The sequence below is a fragment of the Mus pahari genome, chromosome 19 (assembly GCF_900095145.1).
Source record: "Mus pahari chromosome 19, PAHARI_EIJ_v1.1, whole genome shotgun sequence".
Classification (NCBI taxonomy): Eukaryota; Metazoa; Chordata; class Mammalia; order Rodentia; family Muridae; genus Mus; species Mus pahari.
This window is the reverse complement of record NC_034608.1, coordinates 87,163,719-87,183,167: the sequence shown is the minus strand read 5'-3', so window position 1 is coordinate 87,183,167 and position 19,449 is coordinate 87,163,719. Positions and strand designations below refer to the sequence as shown.

Genomic DNA, 19,449 nt, shown 5'->3' with positions numbered 1-19,449 from the left:
GGTTGCTGGGATTTGAACTCTGGACCTTCGGAAGAGCAGTCGGGTGCTCTTACCCACTGAGCCATCTCACCAGCCCCTCCAGTGTTCTTAACAGCTGAGCCATCTCCCCCAGAACCCCTCCCTCACTTCCACTGCTTTAAACCAGGATACTTGGGTGTCCCTGAGGGACTGAGAGGTGCTGTTGGAATTCCTCAAAAGACCCTCACAAAGACCAGAGACTGCCATCGCTGCAAACCTCATGAGGATTTTTATTCATCCAACGTGTTGGGGATCCCCACCCTCAGCACTGAGGCCAGAAGAGAGACCCAGAACAAAGAAAGAACATACTTTTTATACCTTTGTAAGGGGCAGATTTAGGCAACAGGGTAGCTGGCTATTTGGTATAACAAGTAACCTTTTCAGGCATTGGTTGGTTTGCATAGTGACTTAAGTAATGCTTTGGCCCTAACTCTGCCTGCCCTTGTGGTTTTTCAGCAAAGCAACAATATGTTTTGAACTTATGGGTCAGCTTATGAACTTATGGGTCACAACTATTAAGTCACAGCCATTAACGTAAGGGGAAATTTCAGCAAGGTCAGGGTGGTGTGTGGTCTTTCTCAGAATTCAGTGTGGGGTGGGATAGAGGAATTTCTCTGAGAACTGCTAATATTGTTTCAGTAGCTGCAGGCTTAGTCACTTTGACCACTAAAACTATACAATTTGGAAGTCCCTTCAGAGGGGAAGGGGCTAGGTGGTCTTGAACGTGTTTTGGATTCTACGGTGCTCGGTGTCTCACACTGTCAAGGAGAGAAAGGCTTGAGTAAGCTGGGACGGGACAGAGCTATCGAGAGCTTGGGTCTGCTGAAGGGAACTGGGTGGAGGTATAGAAGGGGATTAGTTTGGCCCAGAACCCTGGTCAAAGCACAGTGCTCAGTAGATACAGGCTTGAGCTAGAGTTGTGACCAAGGAAAGCATGAGTAGCTAAGGCAGCCTGGGTACTGACAGAATCAAGACCTTACAGCCTGGGCTCTGTCAGGAAAGAAGGCAACTATGTTCTGAAAGGAGATCCCATACCATCAGCAAGAATCTTCTGGAACTATCTCAGGTGAGCACGAGGGAGACAGGCCGGGCAGATACAGACTTCTATTTACTGTGAGCCACACAGAGAGTCCCTACAAGGTCACAATGTTCTTTGGGGATTGCAGTCCTGTGCTGCTGTTGTCTGGCTTTTACACTGAATTCTTGGACCTGAACTCAGGTGGCCCTGCTCCCATGCCAAGCACATCACCATTGAGCTATCTCTGCAGCTCCAAGGTTAGGACATTATAAAGAGGCTTCACAGCAGGCAAGACAGGATTTACAGGAAGGGCACAGGGATCAGGATACCTTCTAGGCTCAACCTCATCCTTCTTCCTCATATAATCGTGGTGTGGAGTTTCCAGCAGCAAGAATATCCAGTCAGGAAAAGTCGGAGATCCTGGCATAACAGGCTCAAAGACACAGAGGATCACTAAAGGCTTAGTGGCCAGCACAAACTCAAAAAGTAAACCATGCCAGTGCTGTAGATCCTGTGCCTGCTTCCAGCTTCTTTAGGCACTGAAGTCACGTGCACAAGCCCACCAGACACATACACATAATTAAATCTTTGTTTTTGAGACAGGGTTTTTCTGTATAGTCCTGGCTGTCCTGAAACTCTTTGTAGACCAAACTGGTTTTGACCTCGAGATCTGTCCGCCACTGCCTCCCAAGTGCTGAGACTAAGGGCGTGCGCTACCATGCCCGGCAAAATATAAATCTTTTTTTTCCCTAAAGGTCGATGGTATATCTCAGTGCTTGCCTAACATGCACCCAGTCCTGTCTTCCATCCCCAGTATCCTGTAACCCTGGTGTGGTGGTGGCACACGCCTGTCATCTCAGTACTTAAGAGCTAAGAGGAGGATCGGGAGTGCAAGATCATGTAAGGCTGTATGGGGAGTTGGAGATCAGCTTGGGCTCTTTGAGACCTAACATCCAAAAACCAGGAGTAAGTAATAATATAAGTAAACAGAAGGGATGGGGTGTTGACGCAGCTTCTGCTTCTCCTTCCGTAGAACGTGTATAGTCGCTTCAGAAGACATGTCTTTGCTCCACGTCGGTCTGATGTGATGTTGTGGAGCCCCAATGCTCAAAATTCTTACCCAAAAGGAGCAGATCGGAACAGGAGCCGAGGGAAGTGTGATTCGCCAAAACCTGCCGATCCCACCTTCTGGATGGTGCAAAGACGCAGAGGCCCGGGAGTGCACGCGTACGAAAGAACGCGGCAGAAACCCAAAGCACGGTCGGCGCAGCTCCTCACGCTCCAGCGCGTCGGGGAAACAGCGGCCGGGCCGCCGCAGGCGCGAAGAGGCTCACGCGCATGCGTCTCACTAGGCCCTCCCTCTTTGGAGTCCTCACGCAGTCTCTTCCCGCCCTCCTCCGGTCTTCACTTCCGGTGTTTCCCAGCGACAGCCGTAAATGGCGCGCGAAGCGGCCCGCGAGGCCGTCGTAAACGTCTCCCTTCGCGCCACTTCCGGCCGGCTTCTGTGGCCGGTGCTGGTAGGCGATCGTGAGGCGGCGGAGGACGTTGCCAGCGGCTGCAGCCATGGAGATGCCGATGCCGCCAGATGGTGAGGCCGGTCCCTGAGCTGAGGTTGTTGGGTTCTTCTCGTGTGCCCCCGCCGGCCGGCCGTGCCTCGTCGCGTGGCCCGGCCAGTGGCGGAGCGCGCTGCGGCCTCGCCGCTCCTCCCTCGGCCTCTCTGTGGTTCCCCGCATTCCTGGCGCGCGCTTGGCCCTACTCAGGACCCGTACACCACCGCCTTGCTGTGGCCCGCCCCAGAGGACCCCGGCCTGGTCCCCGGGTCGGGCTGCCCCCACTGACGCCTTCTCCTCTGCTTTGCAGATCAGGAGCTTCGAAATGTCATCGACAAGCTCGCTCAGTTTGTGGCTCGCAACGGACCCGAGTTCGAGAAAATGACGATGGAGAAGCAGAAGGACAACCCTAAGTTCTCGTTTCTGTTCGGAGGCGAGTTCTACAGTTACTACAAGTGCAAACTGGCACTGGAGCAGCAGCAGCGTGAGTTCCTCCTCAGGCCCTCGGCCGCCTCGGGTTCTATGCGGGCCCCGCCGCAGCCAGTTTCTTTAGAGTCGCATGTTTCCTCGGCAGAGCAGAGCAGCTGTTCTTCTGTCCTTCCCGGAGCCCTGTACCAAGATAGACTGCTGGGTCTGTGTCATAAGGAGAGACTATCGTAGATTCTCGATCCAGGCTTTGGGGGAAGTGGGGTCGGGGGTGGTCGGTCCCAGGGTGGACTTTGCCGAGGCAGTTGCGGATCTGCAGGAAGGTGGGAACTGTGCAAACTGCAGCCTTTCTGCAGGCTGAGACCATAGCTTTCTGCATTTCAGATGCATAGATCAAAAAGCTTTCCTGCCGCACGCCTTTAATCCCCAGCACTCGGGAGGCAGAGGCAGGCGGATTTCTGAGTTCGGGGCCAGCCTGGTCTACAGAGTGAGTTCCAGGACTACACAGAGAAACCCTGTCTCAAAAAGCCAAAAACAAACAAGCAAAAACAAAACAAAACAAAAAAAAAGCTTTCCCTTTAGTTTTTTGCAACGTTTTTCTTTTCCCTTTTCTTACTTTTTTTTTTTTTTTTTTTTTTGGCTTTTGAGACAGGGTTTCTCTGTGTAGTCCTGGCTATTCTAGAGCTAGCTTTGTAAACTAGATTTAAGCATCAAGAAAAACATGATAAAAAGTAATAGAAATAATAAAAAAGTTTAGAGCCTGGGATGGTGGGACCACCCCTTTAATCCCAACACTTAGAAGGCAAAGGCAGGTAGATCTCTGTGAGTTTGTGGCCAACTTGTACAAGTTCCAGTACAGGCAAGACTACATAGACTCTGCCTTAAAAAAAAGGAAAAAGTGTGAAGCAGCACAGCTGGTCTTTGAGTGCCTCACACTGTATCCCAGGTTGGCCTGGCAGTATGTTATCCAGCCTAGCTTCCAATTCAAAGCAGCCTTCCCGCATCAGCTTTTCAGCATACCCCAGCTTTGAATAGTAACAGCAGATGTTATGGTTTCTGAGAGCAGAACTCACATCTGTCATATCTAGGGTAGCTCTTTAGTCTCTGAATAAACTGGAAATAAGTGTCTGGACTTGCAAAGCCAATGAGCAATCAAAGTGACAGTGGCTGAGCTACAGTCCTCTTTGATGCCAAAAACACTTTGTTATACTCCAACGATGTATTGTAGGTGATTGATAGAAAGCTTGTAGGACAGGCAGACTTGAGCCCGTGGAGCACAGGGACTTGAAGGAGGTATGTATTCAGAGAAGAGACATCATACATGTGAACTGAGGGGTTTTTCATATGCCAAGGTAGGGTAGGACTAGAGTCTGTCGATCATAAGGTTTTGGATCCTATTCAGTTGTGGTAGAGGTTGGCAGTTTGAAATCACCATCAGAGTGTCTGTGTCCTCATGTATGTTTAGAGAGGTCATTCCTTAGCCCCAGAGCACCAAGTTCTTAACCATCCTAAAGCTGATGGTGGCTGAAACAGGTTCCAACAGTGTGTTCTAATGGACAGACTAGAATTAGGAAAGGTGGTGATCATGAACATGGAAGCAGGAGGGGTCAAAGGTAGAGCCATTGAGGATGGGTAAGGGATGGTAAGTGAAGGGAGTTTAGACCGTGCCTTAGTATATATCCCTGAGAGCTACTCAGGAAGCCTGTGCCCACCCCTGTACAGTCACTTGTTCAGGCTTTTGACTTAAAACCATACCTGGAAATGGAGAGTACATGTAAGCTATGACACATTAGGGATTGGGGGGCAAGAGGTCATTCTGCCAGCCATACCACAGTAGAATATATTGAACATGACAGGGACAAGGTAGGCTGAGGGTGGCGGGTGGTGGAAGTCAAGAAGAGAAGTTTGGGTTTAGGCACAAAGGTGATATGCAGTAGAGAGGACCTGCTTCGCTGAGGAGCTATGAGCATTGCTTGGAAGTAACAAGGCTCAGAAAGGGCTTCAGGTCAACTAGACTCAGGACTGTTCTAGAATGACCCTGTGCAAGAATTGTGTTAAAGGACTAGTCAGCTGGACGTGGTGGCACACACCTTTAATCCCTGCACTGGGGAGGCAGAGGCAGGCGGATCTCTTGAGTTAAGGCTAGCTTGGTCTACAGAGAGGTTTTTTCCTTTGTTTGTTTGTTTTTCAAGACAGGGTTTCTCTGTGTAGCCCTGGCTGTCCTGGACCTCACTGTGTAGACCAGGCTTGCCTTGAATGCATTAATCTGTCTGCCTCTGCTTCCCAAGTGCTAGAATTAAAGGCGTGCGCCACCACGCCCGGCTACAGAGAGTTTCTGAGACAGACTACACAGAGAAACCTTTTCTAGTTAAAAAAAAATTCTACTCCACCCCTACCATGGTCTTATGTTTGTAAAGTACAATAAAATGTGAGCTGTAGGGTGTTGCTTGTTCCATAGCAATTGACACTCAAAGCTGCTCACAGGCCATTCTCACTACTGTGGTGTAGAGCAGGGTTATTAGGTGTGATACAGGCAAAGGCAGCTCGATAGCCGTGATATGGAAGAGTGCGTGTAGTTGGCATTGCTGTTGATTAGTGTGCGGGGTATCTAGACCGCTCATCTGAGTGGGTTGCTGTACTAGGCTGGGAGGCAGTGCAGTGACTTTGAGAGGCCTGAGTCTGTGAAAGCCCAATGGCCCATGATGACACCTCCAAAGTGGAGCTTCCAGAAGAAGTATGTGATCTAGAACTTAAACCAGTCAGACATGTAGGGTGCCATTAAGGCCTAAGTGACACCTTCTTTCTTTGCTTTTATCCAAAGGCCATTTGTTTTGATGAGTCTCAGGTTCCTGAAGAGTGTGGCTATGTTCAGTTGGGGCCATGCAGGGCCCAAAAGTAGAGTAAGGCGGCCATATTGTTAAAGTCTTACCTGCGAGTAGGGACCCTCCTCTCCAGTAACCTTATCTGGGTACATGCCAGCCTCATACAGTCATACCAGGGTGTTACTAGTGATTCAAGCTAGTCCAAAGGCTGCAGATTGGGACGGTCGCCACAGAGATGGGGCTGGTCTTGGGGGCACTCCAGCCCTATGTGTGCTGGCCAGACCTCCAGAATGCTGGCTGTCTTGAGTGAAGGGGAGATTAAGATCCAGTAGCATGGGACAGACACACCCTTGGGAGAGGTGCCACATCTCCATCACTGGTCATGGCTTGTAGTGCATAGTAGCTCGGTCAGGCCTGCATGAGAAGGGAAGATGGAAGGTTCAGCCTGTCTTGGGACAGTGAGATCGGGCACAACAGGGAAGCTCAGGCAGGGTGGCCCTGTGGTGTGGACAGTGAATCCATCAGGTCCTCTCTCTGAGGGCAAACCTGATGGATCGCCAAAGGGAAATTGGGGCACTCCCTGAGCTCACAAGGTCCATTTCTTTCCTGCTAGTAATCTGCAAGCAGCAGGCCCCAGAGCTGGAGCCCACCTCATCCATACCCCCTCTGCCACAACCTCCGCTGGCTCCCACAGCGTCCCTCACTCCTGCCCAGGGCACCCCATCAATGGACGAGCTCATCCAACAGAGCCAGTGGAGTCTCCAGCAGCAGGAACAGCACCTGCTGGCCCTGCGCCAGGTATGCCTGCATGTAATGTCAGTGACCCTGGAGTCACCTTCCAGTAGGGCTGTGGGTCAGTCACAGGCATCACTCGGTGCACTTGTATCCATTGTGGATGCCAACACATGGTGGCTTAGGTACCTACCATTCTTAATGAATGAGTAGGGAGGACATTATTGGCCCCATCTTTTAGGTTGGTTCTATTGCCAAATTCTATAGGGATGAGCTACCTGAAATGAAAGGAGAGACGACATACAGACCTGAGTGCCAGCCCCACTCAGGGTTTCCTTGCTTACCACCATCACATAGCACACATGGATGTTTACCATCAGTCATAGTCTGGACATGGTCTTGGACAGCAGAACCGGCCTCTACTCTTAACCAGCTTGGTGACCAGTACCTACTATTTTCTTGCTTGTGTTTGGATTGGTTTGGTTTGATTTTGAGTTAGCATCTCCCCAAGCTGCCCTCAGTCTCCCAAATGGTCACAGGCACCTACTACATGTGTTAGCCTTTACTCCCTGCCTTGCTCTGCTTAGGTGATCCATGAGCGCCTTGCCTGCTGTGACGATGGGCAGTCACAGGCTTTGGTGTCTGTAAAGACAGACCACCAGTGTTTGTGCAAGGCCCTGCTCATACCACCTGTCCCTCGTGGTTTTCCCAGGAGCAAGTAACGACAGCCGTGGCACATGCAGTGGAACAGCAAATGCAGAAGCTGCTGGAAGAGACACAGCTGGACATGAGCGAGTTTGACAACCTGCTACAGCCCATCATTGACACCTGCACAAAGGATGCCATCTCGGTGAGGCTCAGTATGGGGTGGGGGTGTCGTCACCTGCCCGACTGACCACCCACTCACCCTGGACTGACTCTCAGGCTGGGAAGAACTGGATGTTCAGCAATGCCAAGTCCCCACCACACTGTGAGCTGATGGCAGGCCACCTGCGCAACCGCATCACTGCTGATGGCGCACACTTCGAGCTTCGGCTACACCTCATCTATCTGATCAATGACGTGCTGCACCACTGGTAAATACGTGACCACTTGGTCCAGAGCCTACACCTGTCAGGGACCCCGAACTCATCCAGTCCCCACCCTTGCTGCACTTGTCTACTGGTTCACTGCTTGTACTCCCTGGACAGTGGCTGACACCCACCCCACAAGGCAGGCCATGGGCTCTGCTGCCTCCTCTTTGCCTCTGTAGCCATCATGTGTCTGCTTCAGTCTGAACAGCCAGATACCTGGCTGATGCACTGTCTGCTCTTCCATGTCCTGGGGCTACCTTTGCTGATCCTCTCTCCATCAGACTTCTCTTTGCACTGTGTTTGGCTCCAGCCTCCTGGGGCCTGGTAGGTGTGTCTTTGCATGGCCAGCGGGTGAAGTTGATGAAGGAAAACAGTCCAGGACTCTGGTCGGAGACAGGTGCAAAGGTCCCATGCTAGTGACACATGGCAACAGTCAGCTGGGCTGGCTGCCCTCTGGCTTTCAGCATGGTCTTGAAGCTAGGACAGCTGATAAGTGTATATGGCTCCCGTGAGAGCAGGAGAAACTGGTATCTTTCTCCCTAAATATCTTCATGATACCCCTCCCTGTCAGGCCATGTCCACACCCTCCTGCTTTGTACTCTATTTCCTTTCAAGGTGTCTTGCTCCTGCCTCTTAGGGTAGGGCCTCTGCACAGATGGCCTCTCTCCCACTCCCTGGGACATTCCTCACTTGGCTCACACAAAGCTCTGGCCTGTACTGCCTTCCCTTGCCTACCTCCTGGCCAACTCTTGCTGCCCTTTGACCTCAGATGTGGGAGCTGAAGCTATTAGCCCCTGCCTGCACCTTTCCTGGGTCTGCATATGGACTGTCTTGCTGAGCCACCACTACTCCGGAGGCCTGAATACTGCGCACCCGAAAGGGCCTTCTTTGGCTGCTTTTTTCCCTTTATCCCCTCTCAGTGGCACTGGGCATGGAAACCAGGGCCTTGCATCCGGCAGGCAAATGCTTTGCCCTGGGTTGACCACAATCATCATGGGTGGTTAGGTTCCCGGTAGCTTTCTTGGTGGCCCTATGAGGCTTGGGAATCCCTCCTGAGCAGATTGTATCTGTGCATAGTAGTGACCAGGTCCTAACCACAACCGCCCAATTTCACCCTTTACACACATGCAAGGCCTATGATGAGCCCTTCTAACAGTGAAGGTCTTGTTCTGAATAGCCTTGGAGTGCACAATTTCCCTCTACCTGTCTCCTAAGACAAGGCACCTACATTGTAGATAGTCTAGCTGTTGCCCGCTGGTTTGGGGGAGGGGAGACATTTCCTGAGGAGAGGGTGCTGTGGCCACAGCCGCATGGTAACGGGTGCGTGGCTGGGTCCTGCCCCAGGGCCCTGATGCGCGGAAGGTCTCTCCCTCACAGCCAGCGCAAGCAGGCCCGGGAGCTGCTGGCTGCCTTGCAGAAAGTGGTAGTACCCATCTATTGCACCAGCTTCCTGGCTGTGGAGGAGGACAAACAGCAGAAGATTGCCCGGGTATGGGGCTGCTGGGGCTGGGTGGTTGGGCAGGCAGGTGGCTAGGTGACGTGAGCTCTGTTTAACCAGTCTCCCTCTGCACCAGCTCCTGCAGCTCTGGGAAAAGAACGGCTACTTTGATGACTCCATCATTCAGCAGCTGCAGAGCCCCGCCCTGGGACTTGGTCAGTATCAGGTGAGCACCACACAGCGGGGCTACCCGTCGTCAGGATGTTTTCATTGCTGAGTCTGGCTGCATCGCACACAGCCTTTGGCCATTGGGACCCTGGGCTGGTGTCCTCAGTGGCAGCACTCCTATTCTTCCCCACCAGGCGACTCTCATCAACGAGTACTCGTCAGTGGTGCAGCCTGTGCAGCTGGCCTTCCAGCAGCAGATCCAGAGCCTCAAGACACAGCATGAAGAGTTTGTCAGCAGCTTAGCCCAGCAGCAGCAGCAGCCGCAGCCGCAGCCGCAGCCACAGATTCAGCTGCCACAGATGGAAGCAGATGTGAAGGCCACACCCCCACCACCAGCACCCCCACCAGCCTCAGCACCTGCCCCCACCATCCCACCCACTACCCAGCCAGGTATGAGGTTCCCTCCACTCTTGAAACTGACTTCCCCAAACGACAGAGCACTCTTCCCTCCTGGACACCTGCTCCACAGCCCGCCCACTGCTGGGCCAAGGTTGATCTGCTTATGTGTCCAGGCCAGGTAAACACTCCCGACAGGCTCGTCCCTTAGTCCACACTTGGTGCACGGTTGAAACTGTGGTCCAGGGCTGGGTGGGCTCAACACGTAGTGCTGAGTCCTAGACAGACACACATGTTACATGCCTGTATCTAGTGTTTTTAGTGTACATGTTGTATGTGTGTAAAGGACCACATCTGAAGAAACCTGGATAAAATCTGAAATGAGCAGCTAGGAAGCTGAGGCAGGAAGATTTTAGACCAGACCGGGATATAAAGCAAGAATTGGTACCTCAGAAGAGTTCTAGCCATACATGGTAACTCATGGTTGTGATCTCAATCCTGAGCCTGAAGCAGAAGACTGTTAAATTCAAGGCCAGCCTAAACTACCTCAAAATATTCCCCCAAAGACTGAGGTGAAACTGTTTAACTGGGGGTACAGGAATGGCTCAGTCAGTAAAGTGCTTTCCATGCACATGGAGGACTTCATTTGGATGATCAGTGAGCTCCAGATTCATTGAGAGACTCTGAAACAGATGGGGTGCCAGAGATGGCTCAGCAGGTATAAACTCATTTACAGGATCTGATGACCTTGGTTTGAGCCCTAGGGCGGCAGGAGAGAGCCTGCTGCTAAGAGTTGCCTGCCCAGTGACCACCATTCATGCACCCATGTGCATGCCTTTAAGCACACAGCTGTTACTTAAAAAGTAACAATAATTCTGTGAATAGATAAGACAGGACATGCCATGAGCATAGAGAATGTCCACTCTTGCATCTCTAGAGGGTGGTGGTGGTGACATTTGGAGGGGTGGCTTCCAGTGAGCTTAGAAAGTATAAGTCCTGTCCTGGGCTGGCTGGGGGTACTTGGGGGTCAACAGCCTCTCCTGCTGACTGCCGCCTCTTACTGTATGTCACCTGTGTTAGATGACAACAAGCCTCCCATCCAGATGCCTGGCTCTTCAGAGTATGACACCTCGGCAGGTGTCCCGGATCCTGCAGCTGCTGGCCCTCGAGGTCCTGGCCCCCATGAGCAGATCCCGCCAAACAAGCCCCCTTGGTTTGATCAGCCTCACCCAGTTGCCCCTTGGGGTCAACAGCAGGTACTTTCTAAAATCTGTTGGGGCATGCACATATGGCTGAGTCAAAAGCCTGCCCACATCAGGGAGTGGTGTCACATGCTTTTAATCTCAGCACTCGAGGTAGGGGCAATCCAACTCTGTGAGTTGGAGGCTTGGGGGGGAAAAGCCTGCTTGCACCTAATGGGAACCTGTGACGCGGCAGGCAGACACAGCCATAGCAGCTGAAGGACATTAGAGCATAGGCAAAGCCCTGTGCTACTATTGTGTGGGCTATGTAGGCCCTTGCTTGCCTGTCTTTACTAGTGCAGCTCTCGGGTCCCTCAGAAAGAGACTGAAGGAAGATGAGGAGTGGTGGGCTTCTCCAGGAATCTAGGTGGTGGCTGCAGTGCCAGGACTCTGGGTGGCTCAGGGTAACAGACTTGTAGACAAGGGCAGTGGTCATGTGGTACATGACCAAAACTAATTTATAATTTGCTAGGTGAGATTGTCTGGAGTATCTAGGTGTAATACACTTTCCCCTCAATAGGGCATGGCCTATTTATCTGTTGAATGTGGCTTTCCTGGTGACTCTTGACAGTAGAGGACACTGATGGGTGGCAGGCATGTGGCCCCCTGCCCTAAGAGCTTCATGTCTCAAATCTGTGCCTTCTACCCTTCAGCTTCAGGACTAGCAGGTTTACTTGACATGAGATAGATATTCCCTGTAGACAGCACCCATGTCCTGGAAGTGCCAGCTGTGAACCTTATGGGGTGGACACATGGAAACCTCTGAGGGAGGTAGGGAACAGGCCTTATTGTGCAAGCTCAGTAAGATGTAGGGGCTAGAAGTCTGGTCTACTGAGGTTTCCTAGGCAGTGTGGCAGTTCACCAACAAAACTAGAGGTCTGGGATGAGTAAGCAGTCCAGGTAGATGGAATTTCATCCTTAGAAGTGGGGTTGGAGCCAGGACAAGGGAGCATGTTTAATCCCAGTCTTTGGAAAGCTGAAGCAGGCCTAAGTTCCAGGCTGTCCTGGAACTAGAGTGCTGCCTCCACCCCACCCCCATGCCTACTTAATAAATACTTTGAAGCTGACCAGGCTTCTCTAACCCTGCCTTCATGGCACCTTAGAGATTGTTTCTGATACTGGGATTACAGCTTTCTTCTGCTCTTGGAAGCCTGAAAAAGCACCCTATCAGCCTAGCGTGGGTTATGCAGCATGCTGCCCTGGGAGTGGCAGAGGACCTCTCCTGTGTAACTCCTGTCCCAAATCTAAGATTCTGCCATCCCTGCTGTAATTGGTCAGAGCAGTAGCTGGGAATATCTTGAGCCACATGCATCTGTTTACCTGGCTAAAGAAACAGGTCAGGCAGTGGTGGCGCAAGCCTTTAGTCCCAGCACTTGGGAAGCAGAGGCAGGCGAATCTCTGAGTTTGAAGCTAGCCTGGTCTACAGAGTGAGTTCCAGGACAGCCAGGGCTACACAAAAACCCTGTCTCGAAAAACCACAAAAAAACGAAAAAAACAAAACCAAGAAACGGGAACAGGTGTTCCAGGCTAACTTTAGGCAATGTTCTGGCCGAGTAGGGTAATGATACAGAATGGGCAGTATAAGACTCATAGTCCAGCATGCTGGGGTATTCTGAGTCGTGGTATGGGATGCGCCTCTGTTGTGTCTCAATTGGGATCTGGTGCCTGGTAGGACTGGGGGAGGAAGGCCAGTGGGTCCAGGTATAAGGATCCAGTGGCCATAGGCAGCTTTATGTATGAATGTGCAGATGTGCATTTGGACCTGGGGTAAGATAGGTAACTCCAGACCTTGTGCTCATGTCTGTGCTTTGCCTTGCAGCCCCCTGAGCAACCCCCATACCCACATCACCAAGGTGGACCGCCCCATTGCCCACCCTGGAACAACAGCCATGAGGGCATGTGGGGTGAGCAACGAGGGGATCCTGGCTGGAATGGGCAGCGAGATGCTCCGTGGAACAACCAGCCAGATCCCAATTGGAATAACCAGTTTGAAGGACCATGGAACAATCAGCATGAGCCGCCGCCCTGGGGTGGTGCCCAGCGTGAGCCGCCCTTCAGAATGCAGCGGCCCCCCCACTTCCGTGGGCCGTTCCCACCCCACCAGCAGCACCCACAGTTCAACCAGCCTCCACATCCCCACAACTTCAACCGGTTCCCACCCCGCTTCATGCAGGATGACTTCCCCCCTCGTCACCCTTTTGAGCGGCCACCCTACCCTCACCGCTTTGACTATCCCCAGGGAGACTTTCCTGCAGGTGAGTAGGCAGTGTAGAAATGTCCACTGGGGGTGTCTCCTGGCTGCCCCTCTGCATCTGCTGTAGAAGTGATAAGCATAGGGTGTGTGTAGAATAGGCAGATGGGGATAGCCTCTACCCTGCGCCCACACATGCTAGGAGGTAGGCCCCCTGCCAGAGGTGCTAAGGCATCCCTGGAGCCCCTGACACACAGGCCAGGAGGAGCAACAAGCCAGACTTTGCCACTCTGTACTTCAAGTACCATTTTCCTGCCATGGCCATGCTGGCTTGGCTGCTCGCTTGCCTGAGGCTATGCCTGTGTCTCATCTCTTTCCGTTGCTGTCAGCCTGAGCTGCACACAGAAGCCCCAGACAGGTGTGTCTCGGTGCTAATGATCCCCTGGGCTCAGGGCTGGCCTCCCTCTGCCTGTGTCCTCACTGCTGTCTTCAAAGGACCTCAGACAGTTGGGTTGGGATCTACCAGGGACCTAGCTTTAAGGTTCCTTTGAGGCCATTGATAGCTCACCAGTGCTCAGGTCCTGGCAGAGAAGGTTTCAGCACATTCTCAGTAAGAAGGTGGAAGTCCAGCTTGCTGCCACCGGATGCTGTGATGGGCCTTCTGTCTTCTCGGTTGAATCTCCTTAGCTGCACCCATGTCTGTGAGAGTTCTAAACCCAAAGTGCTGGCTTCTGTCTTACTCCTTTGCAAAACCCTAATGGGTTTTGCCCAATTTGAATACTCCAGCCAGCTGGAGATAAATGTTTTGTTTTGCAGACATGGGACCCCCTCATCACCACCCGGGCCACCGAATGCCACACCCTGGGATCAATGAGCACCCACCTTGGGCTGGGCCCCAGCACCCTGACTTTGGCCCTCCTCCCCACGGCTTCAATGGCCAGCCTCCCCACATGCGGCGACAGGGCCCACCTCACATCAACCATGATGACCCCAGCCTAGTCCCCAATGTGCCCTACTTCGATCTTCCAGCGGGGTTAATGGCCCCCCTTGTGAAGGTGATGCTGGGCCCTGGCTGGGAGGCTGGGCACGGGAGGGGATGCTGGTTTTGTCAGGCTGAGTTCCTACCTTGTTGCTAAGATCCACTGGGTGGCCAAGTAGGACTCCTCAGGGCCCAGGCAACAGCTGTGCTCTCCATACAGCTGGAGGACCATGAGTACAAGCCTCTGGACCCCAAAGACATCCGCCTGCCACCCCCCATGCCTCCCAGTGAGAGGCTACTCGCAGCTGTGGAGGCCTTCTACAGCCCGCCCTCCCATGACAGGCCAAGGAACAGGTAGGGACACTGGGTGCTAAGGCCTGCCTGAGGCCCCACTCTCCAAGCAGATGAGGAACTGCTTCCTCTGCACACCACAGTGGGCATGGAGTGGTGGCTTTGTGCCATCCAGCCTGCTGTGGCAGACACTAACAGCAGCAGTGGGCATGTTTATGAGGTCACCTGGGATTTGGGAAGGGGGCTGGACACCCAGCAGAGCCCCAGCTGCCTCTTGGTTAGCTTCCTAGTGCAGGGAACCCCTTCCTGGCCACTGTGGCCCTTGGGGGCTGACTGCGGCCTCTCTTGGGGACCATTTCATACAGTGAGGGCTGGGAGCAGAATGGCCTCTATGAGTTCTTTCGAGCCAAGATGCGAGCGCGGCGGCGCAAGGGCCAGGAGAAGAGGAATAGGTGAGCTATGCTGGTTATCATGGGGCTGGCATTGTGGTATGTGGCTGCTGTAACTGCCGCCCTCACTGTGGCGTTCCCTTGCAGCGGCCCCTCCAGATCACGCAGCCGGTCCAAAAGCCGAGGCCGCTCCTCATCTCGCTCCAGCTCCCGATCCTCCAAGTCCTCACGTTCCTCCTCCCGCTCACATTCCCGGTCTCGGTCCCGCTCCTCCTCTCGCTCCAGATCCAGGTAGGCACGTGGGGACCTCAGAAAGCCTGAGTGCACTGCTCCTGCCCGTGCCCCATTGTCCTGCTGTCCCCACAGAAGCCGCAGCCGGTCACGTTCCTCCAGAAGCCGCTCGCGCTCCAGGTCCCGGTCCAGGTCCAAGTCATACTCCCCCGGGAGGCGGCGACGTTCCAGGTCCCGGAGCCCCACCCCACCGTAAGCCACAAGTGTGGGAATTTATCAAATGTACCCCTGTTGCTAAAGAGCGGGGTGGAACACCTCCCACCACTGGCTTAACTGGCTGCTCTTGGTGCTCAGGGGCCTGTTGTAGGGATTGACAGCTTACAACATAGCTTTTCATTCCAGCTCTGCAGCCGGCCTGGGTTCTAATTCAGCGCCTCCCATACCAGACTCGAGGCTTGGAGAAGAGAATAAAGGCCATCAAATGCTGGTGAAGATGGGTGAGTATACCCAGACCAGTGGTCCCTTCCTGCATGACGACATGTTGGGATCCTGCTGGGGGTTCACGTGGCCACTCCAGGGAACATGGCCACAGCCCTGCCTTATATGTTCTTTCCCCTCTGAAGGCTGGAGCGGGTCTGGTGGCCTTGGTGCAAAGGAACAGGGCATCCAGGACCCAATTAAGGGTGGTGACGTCCGGGATAAATGGGACCAGTACAAGGGCGTGGGTGTGGCCCTGGACGACCCTTATGAGAACTACCGCCGCAACAAGAGCTACTCCTTCATTGCCCGCATGAAAGCCCGAGATGAGTGTGAGTAGTGGGCGTGGGTGGACACGGTGGGCTTAGCTTCGTGCACGAAAGGTGGAGGTGACAGCCCTGTTCTTACAGTTTCCACATTTGGGGCTCGAAAAGAAGAGAAGGAAGACTGACCACAGGCTTCAGCTTCGCCGTGTGGAGGGCTTGTCCTGCATTTGCCCTAGAGGAGGTGCTGCAGATACTACTCGCAGTGCCCAGATAGCAAAACACCACCACCCCACCCCACCATCCCCCAGCTCAGAGCCTAAGTCCCACCCACAGTGCTGCACAGCCCCGAGAGAAGGCTGCCTGCACTGAGCGTGGCAACCAGAATAGCCTAGCCTCTGAGCTGTAGAGGTCAGAAGGAATTATGTTTTGGTTCTACTTGGTTTTGTGTTAGGAAAAAGGAATACTGACCCCCTGAGGCAGGGATCATCTGACCTGACTCAGTTCATCGGTTACTTTTACTGTTGTCATCCCTTTCCACAGACGTTAGCTGTTTGCCTCTACTACCCAGACATAGCTTCTGACACAGGGCTAAGCGCCCTTGGGTCAGGGAAGATGGTGTCCAGGGCTCCTCCATCTAGTGCAGCATCTTAGCTTGGGGCTTCTACCTGGAGAAGCCCGTTCCAGCACAGAGCATGGAGTGCTGGGCTCCAGCCAGTACCTCCTGTGCTGTCATTTAATCTGGGTTCCTTAGCCATTCCCAGAGAGGGGGAGGTGAAGCCCAGAAGGAGCAGCCTGGTGCCATTGTTTGTACACAAACTTTTGAAACATTCTTATAAATAAAATGCAGAGTCCTCTACAACTTTTCAGTACCATATAAGACACTTGATTTTTGTTTTAGATTTCCCATACCTATGGCGTTCAGATGTGTCTGACTCAGGATAAACAAGCAGACACATGTGCTGTTAACAATTGTGGATTTTACTGTTTTGCCTTCCAATAAAGCCTTTTGTAAAAGATTTCCTCTAGCTGTGGATGAGAGATACTGTGCAGGCTGTGCCCAGGCACCAGGCTCACACCTGTCTCAGCACCTGGCATGGAGTATTCCCATGGGGCAACTGGTCCCATCTTGGATGATTGGAATGCCTGACACATGCTGTCTGTCACACTGGCTCATGGCCCCATACCACACCACTGTCCTGTGGTGGGTTCTCAGCTGTCCTCAAGCTGTTATCTTCAGAGCAGCCAGCTGGGCAGATGGGCGCTTAGAGTCCATATATGGTTGTTATTGAGCAGGGAGAACCCCAACCTTGCCTGCCTCCATATGGATGTCATTGATTCTGAGGTGGACACGTGCACAGGCAAGCCTCACTTGCTGGGACTTGGAGCTCCTCCCTCACCTCCTGCAGGGCAGCCTCCATGGTCAGGGGTGCAGGCCTGTGGCACCTGATGTACTGTAGGACACAAGACCACAAATAACACAATGCATGCACACAAACTCTGGTGCTGGGCCTTAGCCTGGGAAACACTGCCCCAGGGTGCCCTCAAGCACAGTGAGGCAAGAAAGGCCATGGTGCTACACACAAGATGACCTGGAGTGGGGAGCCACACTGGGTACAGGTAACATAGACTGGAAAGAGGGCAGTCTAGGGTAAGAGGCTGGAGATGCCACATTAAACATCTCACTGTGAACTGGGTATGGAAGCAGCACATGCGGAGATCCCAATAAAGTTCTGAGTCAGCATAGGCTATACAGCAAGACCCATCCAAAATAATGTAGAACCTGTAAGATGACTAAGTGGGGTAAAGGTACTGGCTGCTAGGTCTGATGACCTGACATCAATCCCCAGATCAAGCTCCCAGTAGTGCTCTGACAAGGCGAAACTGGTACTTGACTTGGTGCGATGGTGCATGCCTGCCATATCACTTTGGAAGGAGGCTGAGACCTGCCTGGCTACAAAATTGAGACCTTATATCAAAAGATGGAAAAGAATAACAAAAAAAAAAACCTAAACAGATTGCTTAGGTGCTGCCTTGGCAAAGGACCCAAGTTTGGTTCCCATTACACACAACTGCCTGCAATTCTAGCACCAGGGGATCTAATGCCTTAGCATCCTCAGGCATCAGGCATGCATGCATGCATACATACATACATACATACATACATAATTATATATATATATATCTCCAGCAAAACACGTGCGTAAAAATAAGAATTATCAAGGTGGCAGAGCCTCTGAGTTGGCCAGATCAGCCAGGGCTACACAGAGAAACCCTGTCTCAGAAACAAAATGCTAAGGGTACTCTCCTGAACCTGAGAGGCAGCTCCCTGTGGAGCTCCAGCCTGAGTCCAGACACGGCCAAGCCCACTGCCAGTCTCAAGTCATCTAGTCATCTCTGACGTGACTGCGCCTCCCCAGCTGGAAGATGTACCACAATTACCTCTTTTGCTTCCTCCAAGGTGTGGTAGTGAAATGAGTCCCCATCCAGGGACTGCAGGATGGAACCATGTAGTTGATGGCTGGCCTTGATGAACTGCTGCGTCAGGCTCAGTTGTTGCTTTAGCATGTCATTCAACGCCAGGGCTGCAGGGCTGTAGGCTGTCAGGGCTATACCCAACCCATGTCACTCAGTGGCTGCCCAGTGCCACGTGGGTATTCACATGCCTCCTTGTCCTGCCACAGACTCCCATAGACCTGCTACTTTCTGGGCAGTCTGCCTCTAATAGTAATGAAGCTCCTCCTGTGTCTATATTCTGTATTAACCACGTACAACAGTTACACGCTAGCTCCACTAAAAGATGAAGAAAATTCTTTATCTGGGCATGCTATCACATGCCAGCAACTCAAACAAAGGAGTATGAGGTGCTACAACCTGGAACTCTGAGCCAACCTGGGCTATGTGCTGCAACTTCATACCCCTACACCCACCCTACCCTCAAAGACACTTTAAAAAAAAATTTTTTTTTAAAGAGATGGAGTTTCACTATAAACTCTTATATTCAAGTGATCCTCCTGACTCAGCTGGCTAAATAGATTTGATTATAGGCTTAGGATTGGTCAAGTAGGGAACAGAACTGGATATAGACAAAATGATCCAATAGTGTCCTCTTGGTAGGGCTGGACAGATGTGGGGTTCCTCCATTGAGTTGACTACCAGCCCTGAATAGTTTTTGGGCTTGTGGGTTTGGTTAAATCTTGTTCCTTTCACCAGAGACAGAGGTTCCAGCCACCCTTAGGCTGTCCAACAAGGTCCTATCAGCTGATGACAAGCACCCTTCCCTGGGACCCCTCAAAGCCACCCTTAGAGGGTAATGCCAGGCACTGAAGGGAAGGAGTGAACCCCCAGCTGTCTGTTACCTTCTATGGCGTCTGCGCTGACAACGTGACTGGCGATGGGTGCTGGGTCCACATAAGCACCTCCAAGGGCAGGTCCAATGGCTGCTATGCCACCAGCTGGCCCAAGACAAAGAAGCTGTTGAGGGTGCTACAAGGGCTTCTGGAACACATATATGACAATAAACTAAGCTGCAGCTGCCCAGTCTTGTTTCCTAGATTGCTTACTGATTTGTTAGAAACAGATCTGTAAACCATGGTGCCCAGGTGTGCTTTGAGCTCCTGGGATCCAGAAATCCTCCTGCCTCATCCTCTTGGCCTTCAGGTCCACTTAAGCATAGGTATTTGTGTGCTGTTGAGAGAGAGAGAGAGAGAGAGAGAGAGAGAGAGAGAGAGAGAGAGAGGAGAGAG

General features: G+C 52.5%; 2 protein-coding genes across 5 annotated transcripts in view; one reads left to right on the top strand and one right to left on the bottom strand.

Moving 5' to 3' along the window:
• The first annotated feature begins 2,449 nt into the window (after window positions 1-2,449).
• On the top strand, window positions 2,450-16,722 carry Cherp (calcium homeostasis endoplasmic reticulum protein). 2 transcript variants are annotated; one of them, XM_021219135.2, is made up of 18 exons: window positions 2,450-2,624; window positions 2,897-3,070; window positions 6,448-6,632; window positions 7,279-7,416; window positions 7,491-7,642; window positions 9,017-9,128; window positions 9,214-9,303; window positions 9,440-9,695; window positions 10,722-10,897; window positions 12,702-13,137; window positions 13,890-14,128; window positions 14,273-14,406; window positions 14,709-14,795; window positions 14,880-15,023; window positions 15,099-15,215; window positions 15,366-15,460; window positions 15,587-15,772; window positions 15,851-16,722. In XM_021219135.2, exons 1-18 carry the CDS (start codon window positions 2,600-2,602, stop codon window positions 15,889-15,891), a joined length of 2,787 nt encoding a protein of 928 aa, XP_021074794.1. In that variant the 5' UTR covers window positions 2,450-2,599; the 3' UTR covers window positions 15,892-16,722. The 2 variants fall into 2 exon arrangements, with proteins under 2 accessions (XP_021074794.1, XP_021074793.1); XM_021219134.2 differs by having other exon boundaries at window positions 8,984-9,128.
• Window positions 16,702-19,449, bottom strand: part of C19H19orf44 (chromosome 19 C19orf44 homolog) — a 46,025-nt gene continuing 43,277 nt past the window's right edge. For 2 of the 3 annotated variants that reach the window (XM_029531739.1, XM_029531741.1), the window contains 3 exons: window positions 19,063-19,158; window positions 18,146-18,312; window positions 16,702-17,157 (listed from right to left, as the gene is read on the bottom strand). In XM_029531739.1, the coding sequence (XP_029387599.1) occupies window positions 17,035-17,157; window positions 18,146-18,312; window positions 19,063-19,158 (386 nt within the window). In that variant the 3' untranslated portion in view covers window positions 16,702-17,034. Of the gene's footprint in view, window positions 17,158-18,145; window positions 18,313-19,062; window positions 19,202-19,449 lie in introns of those variants that run through there. The other variant, XM_029531742.1, reaches the window with a different exon arrangement.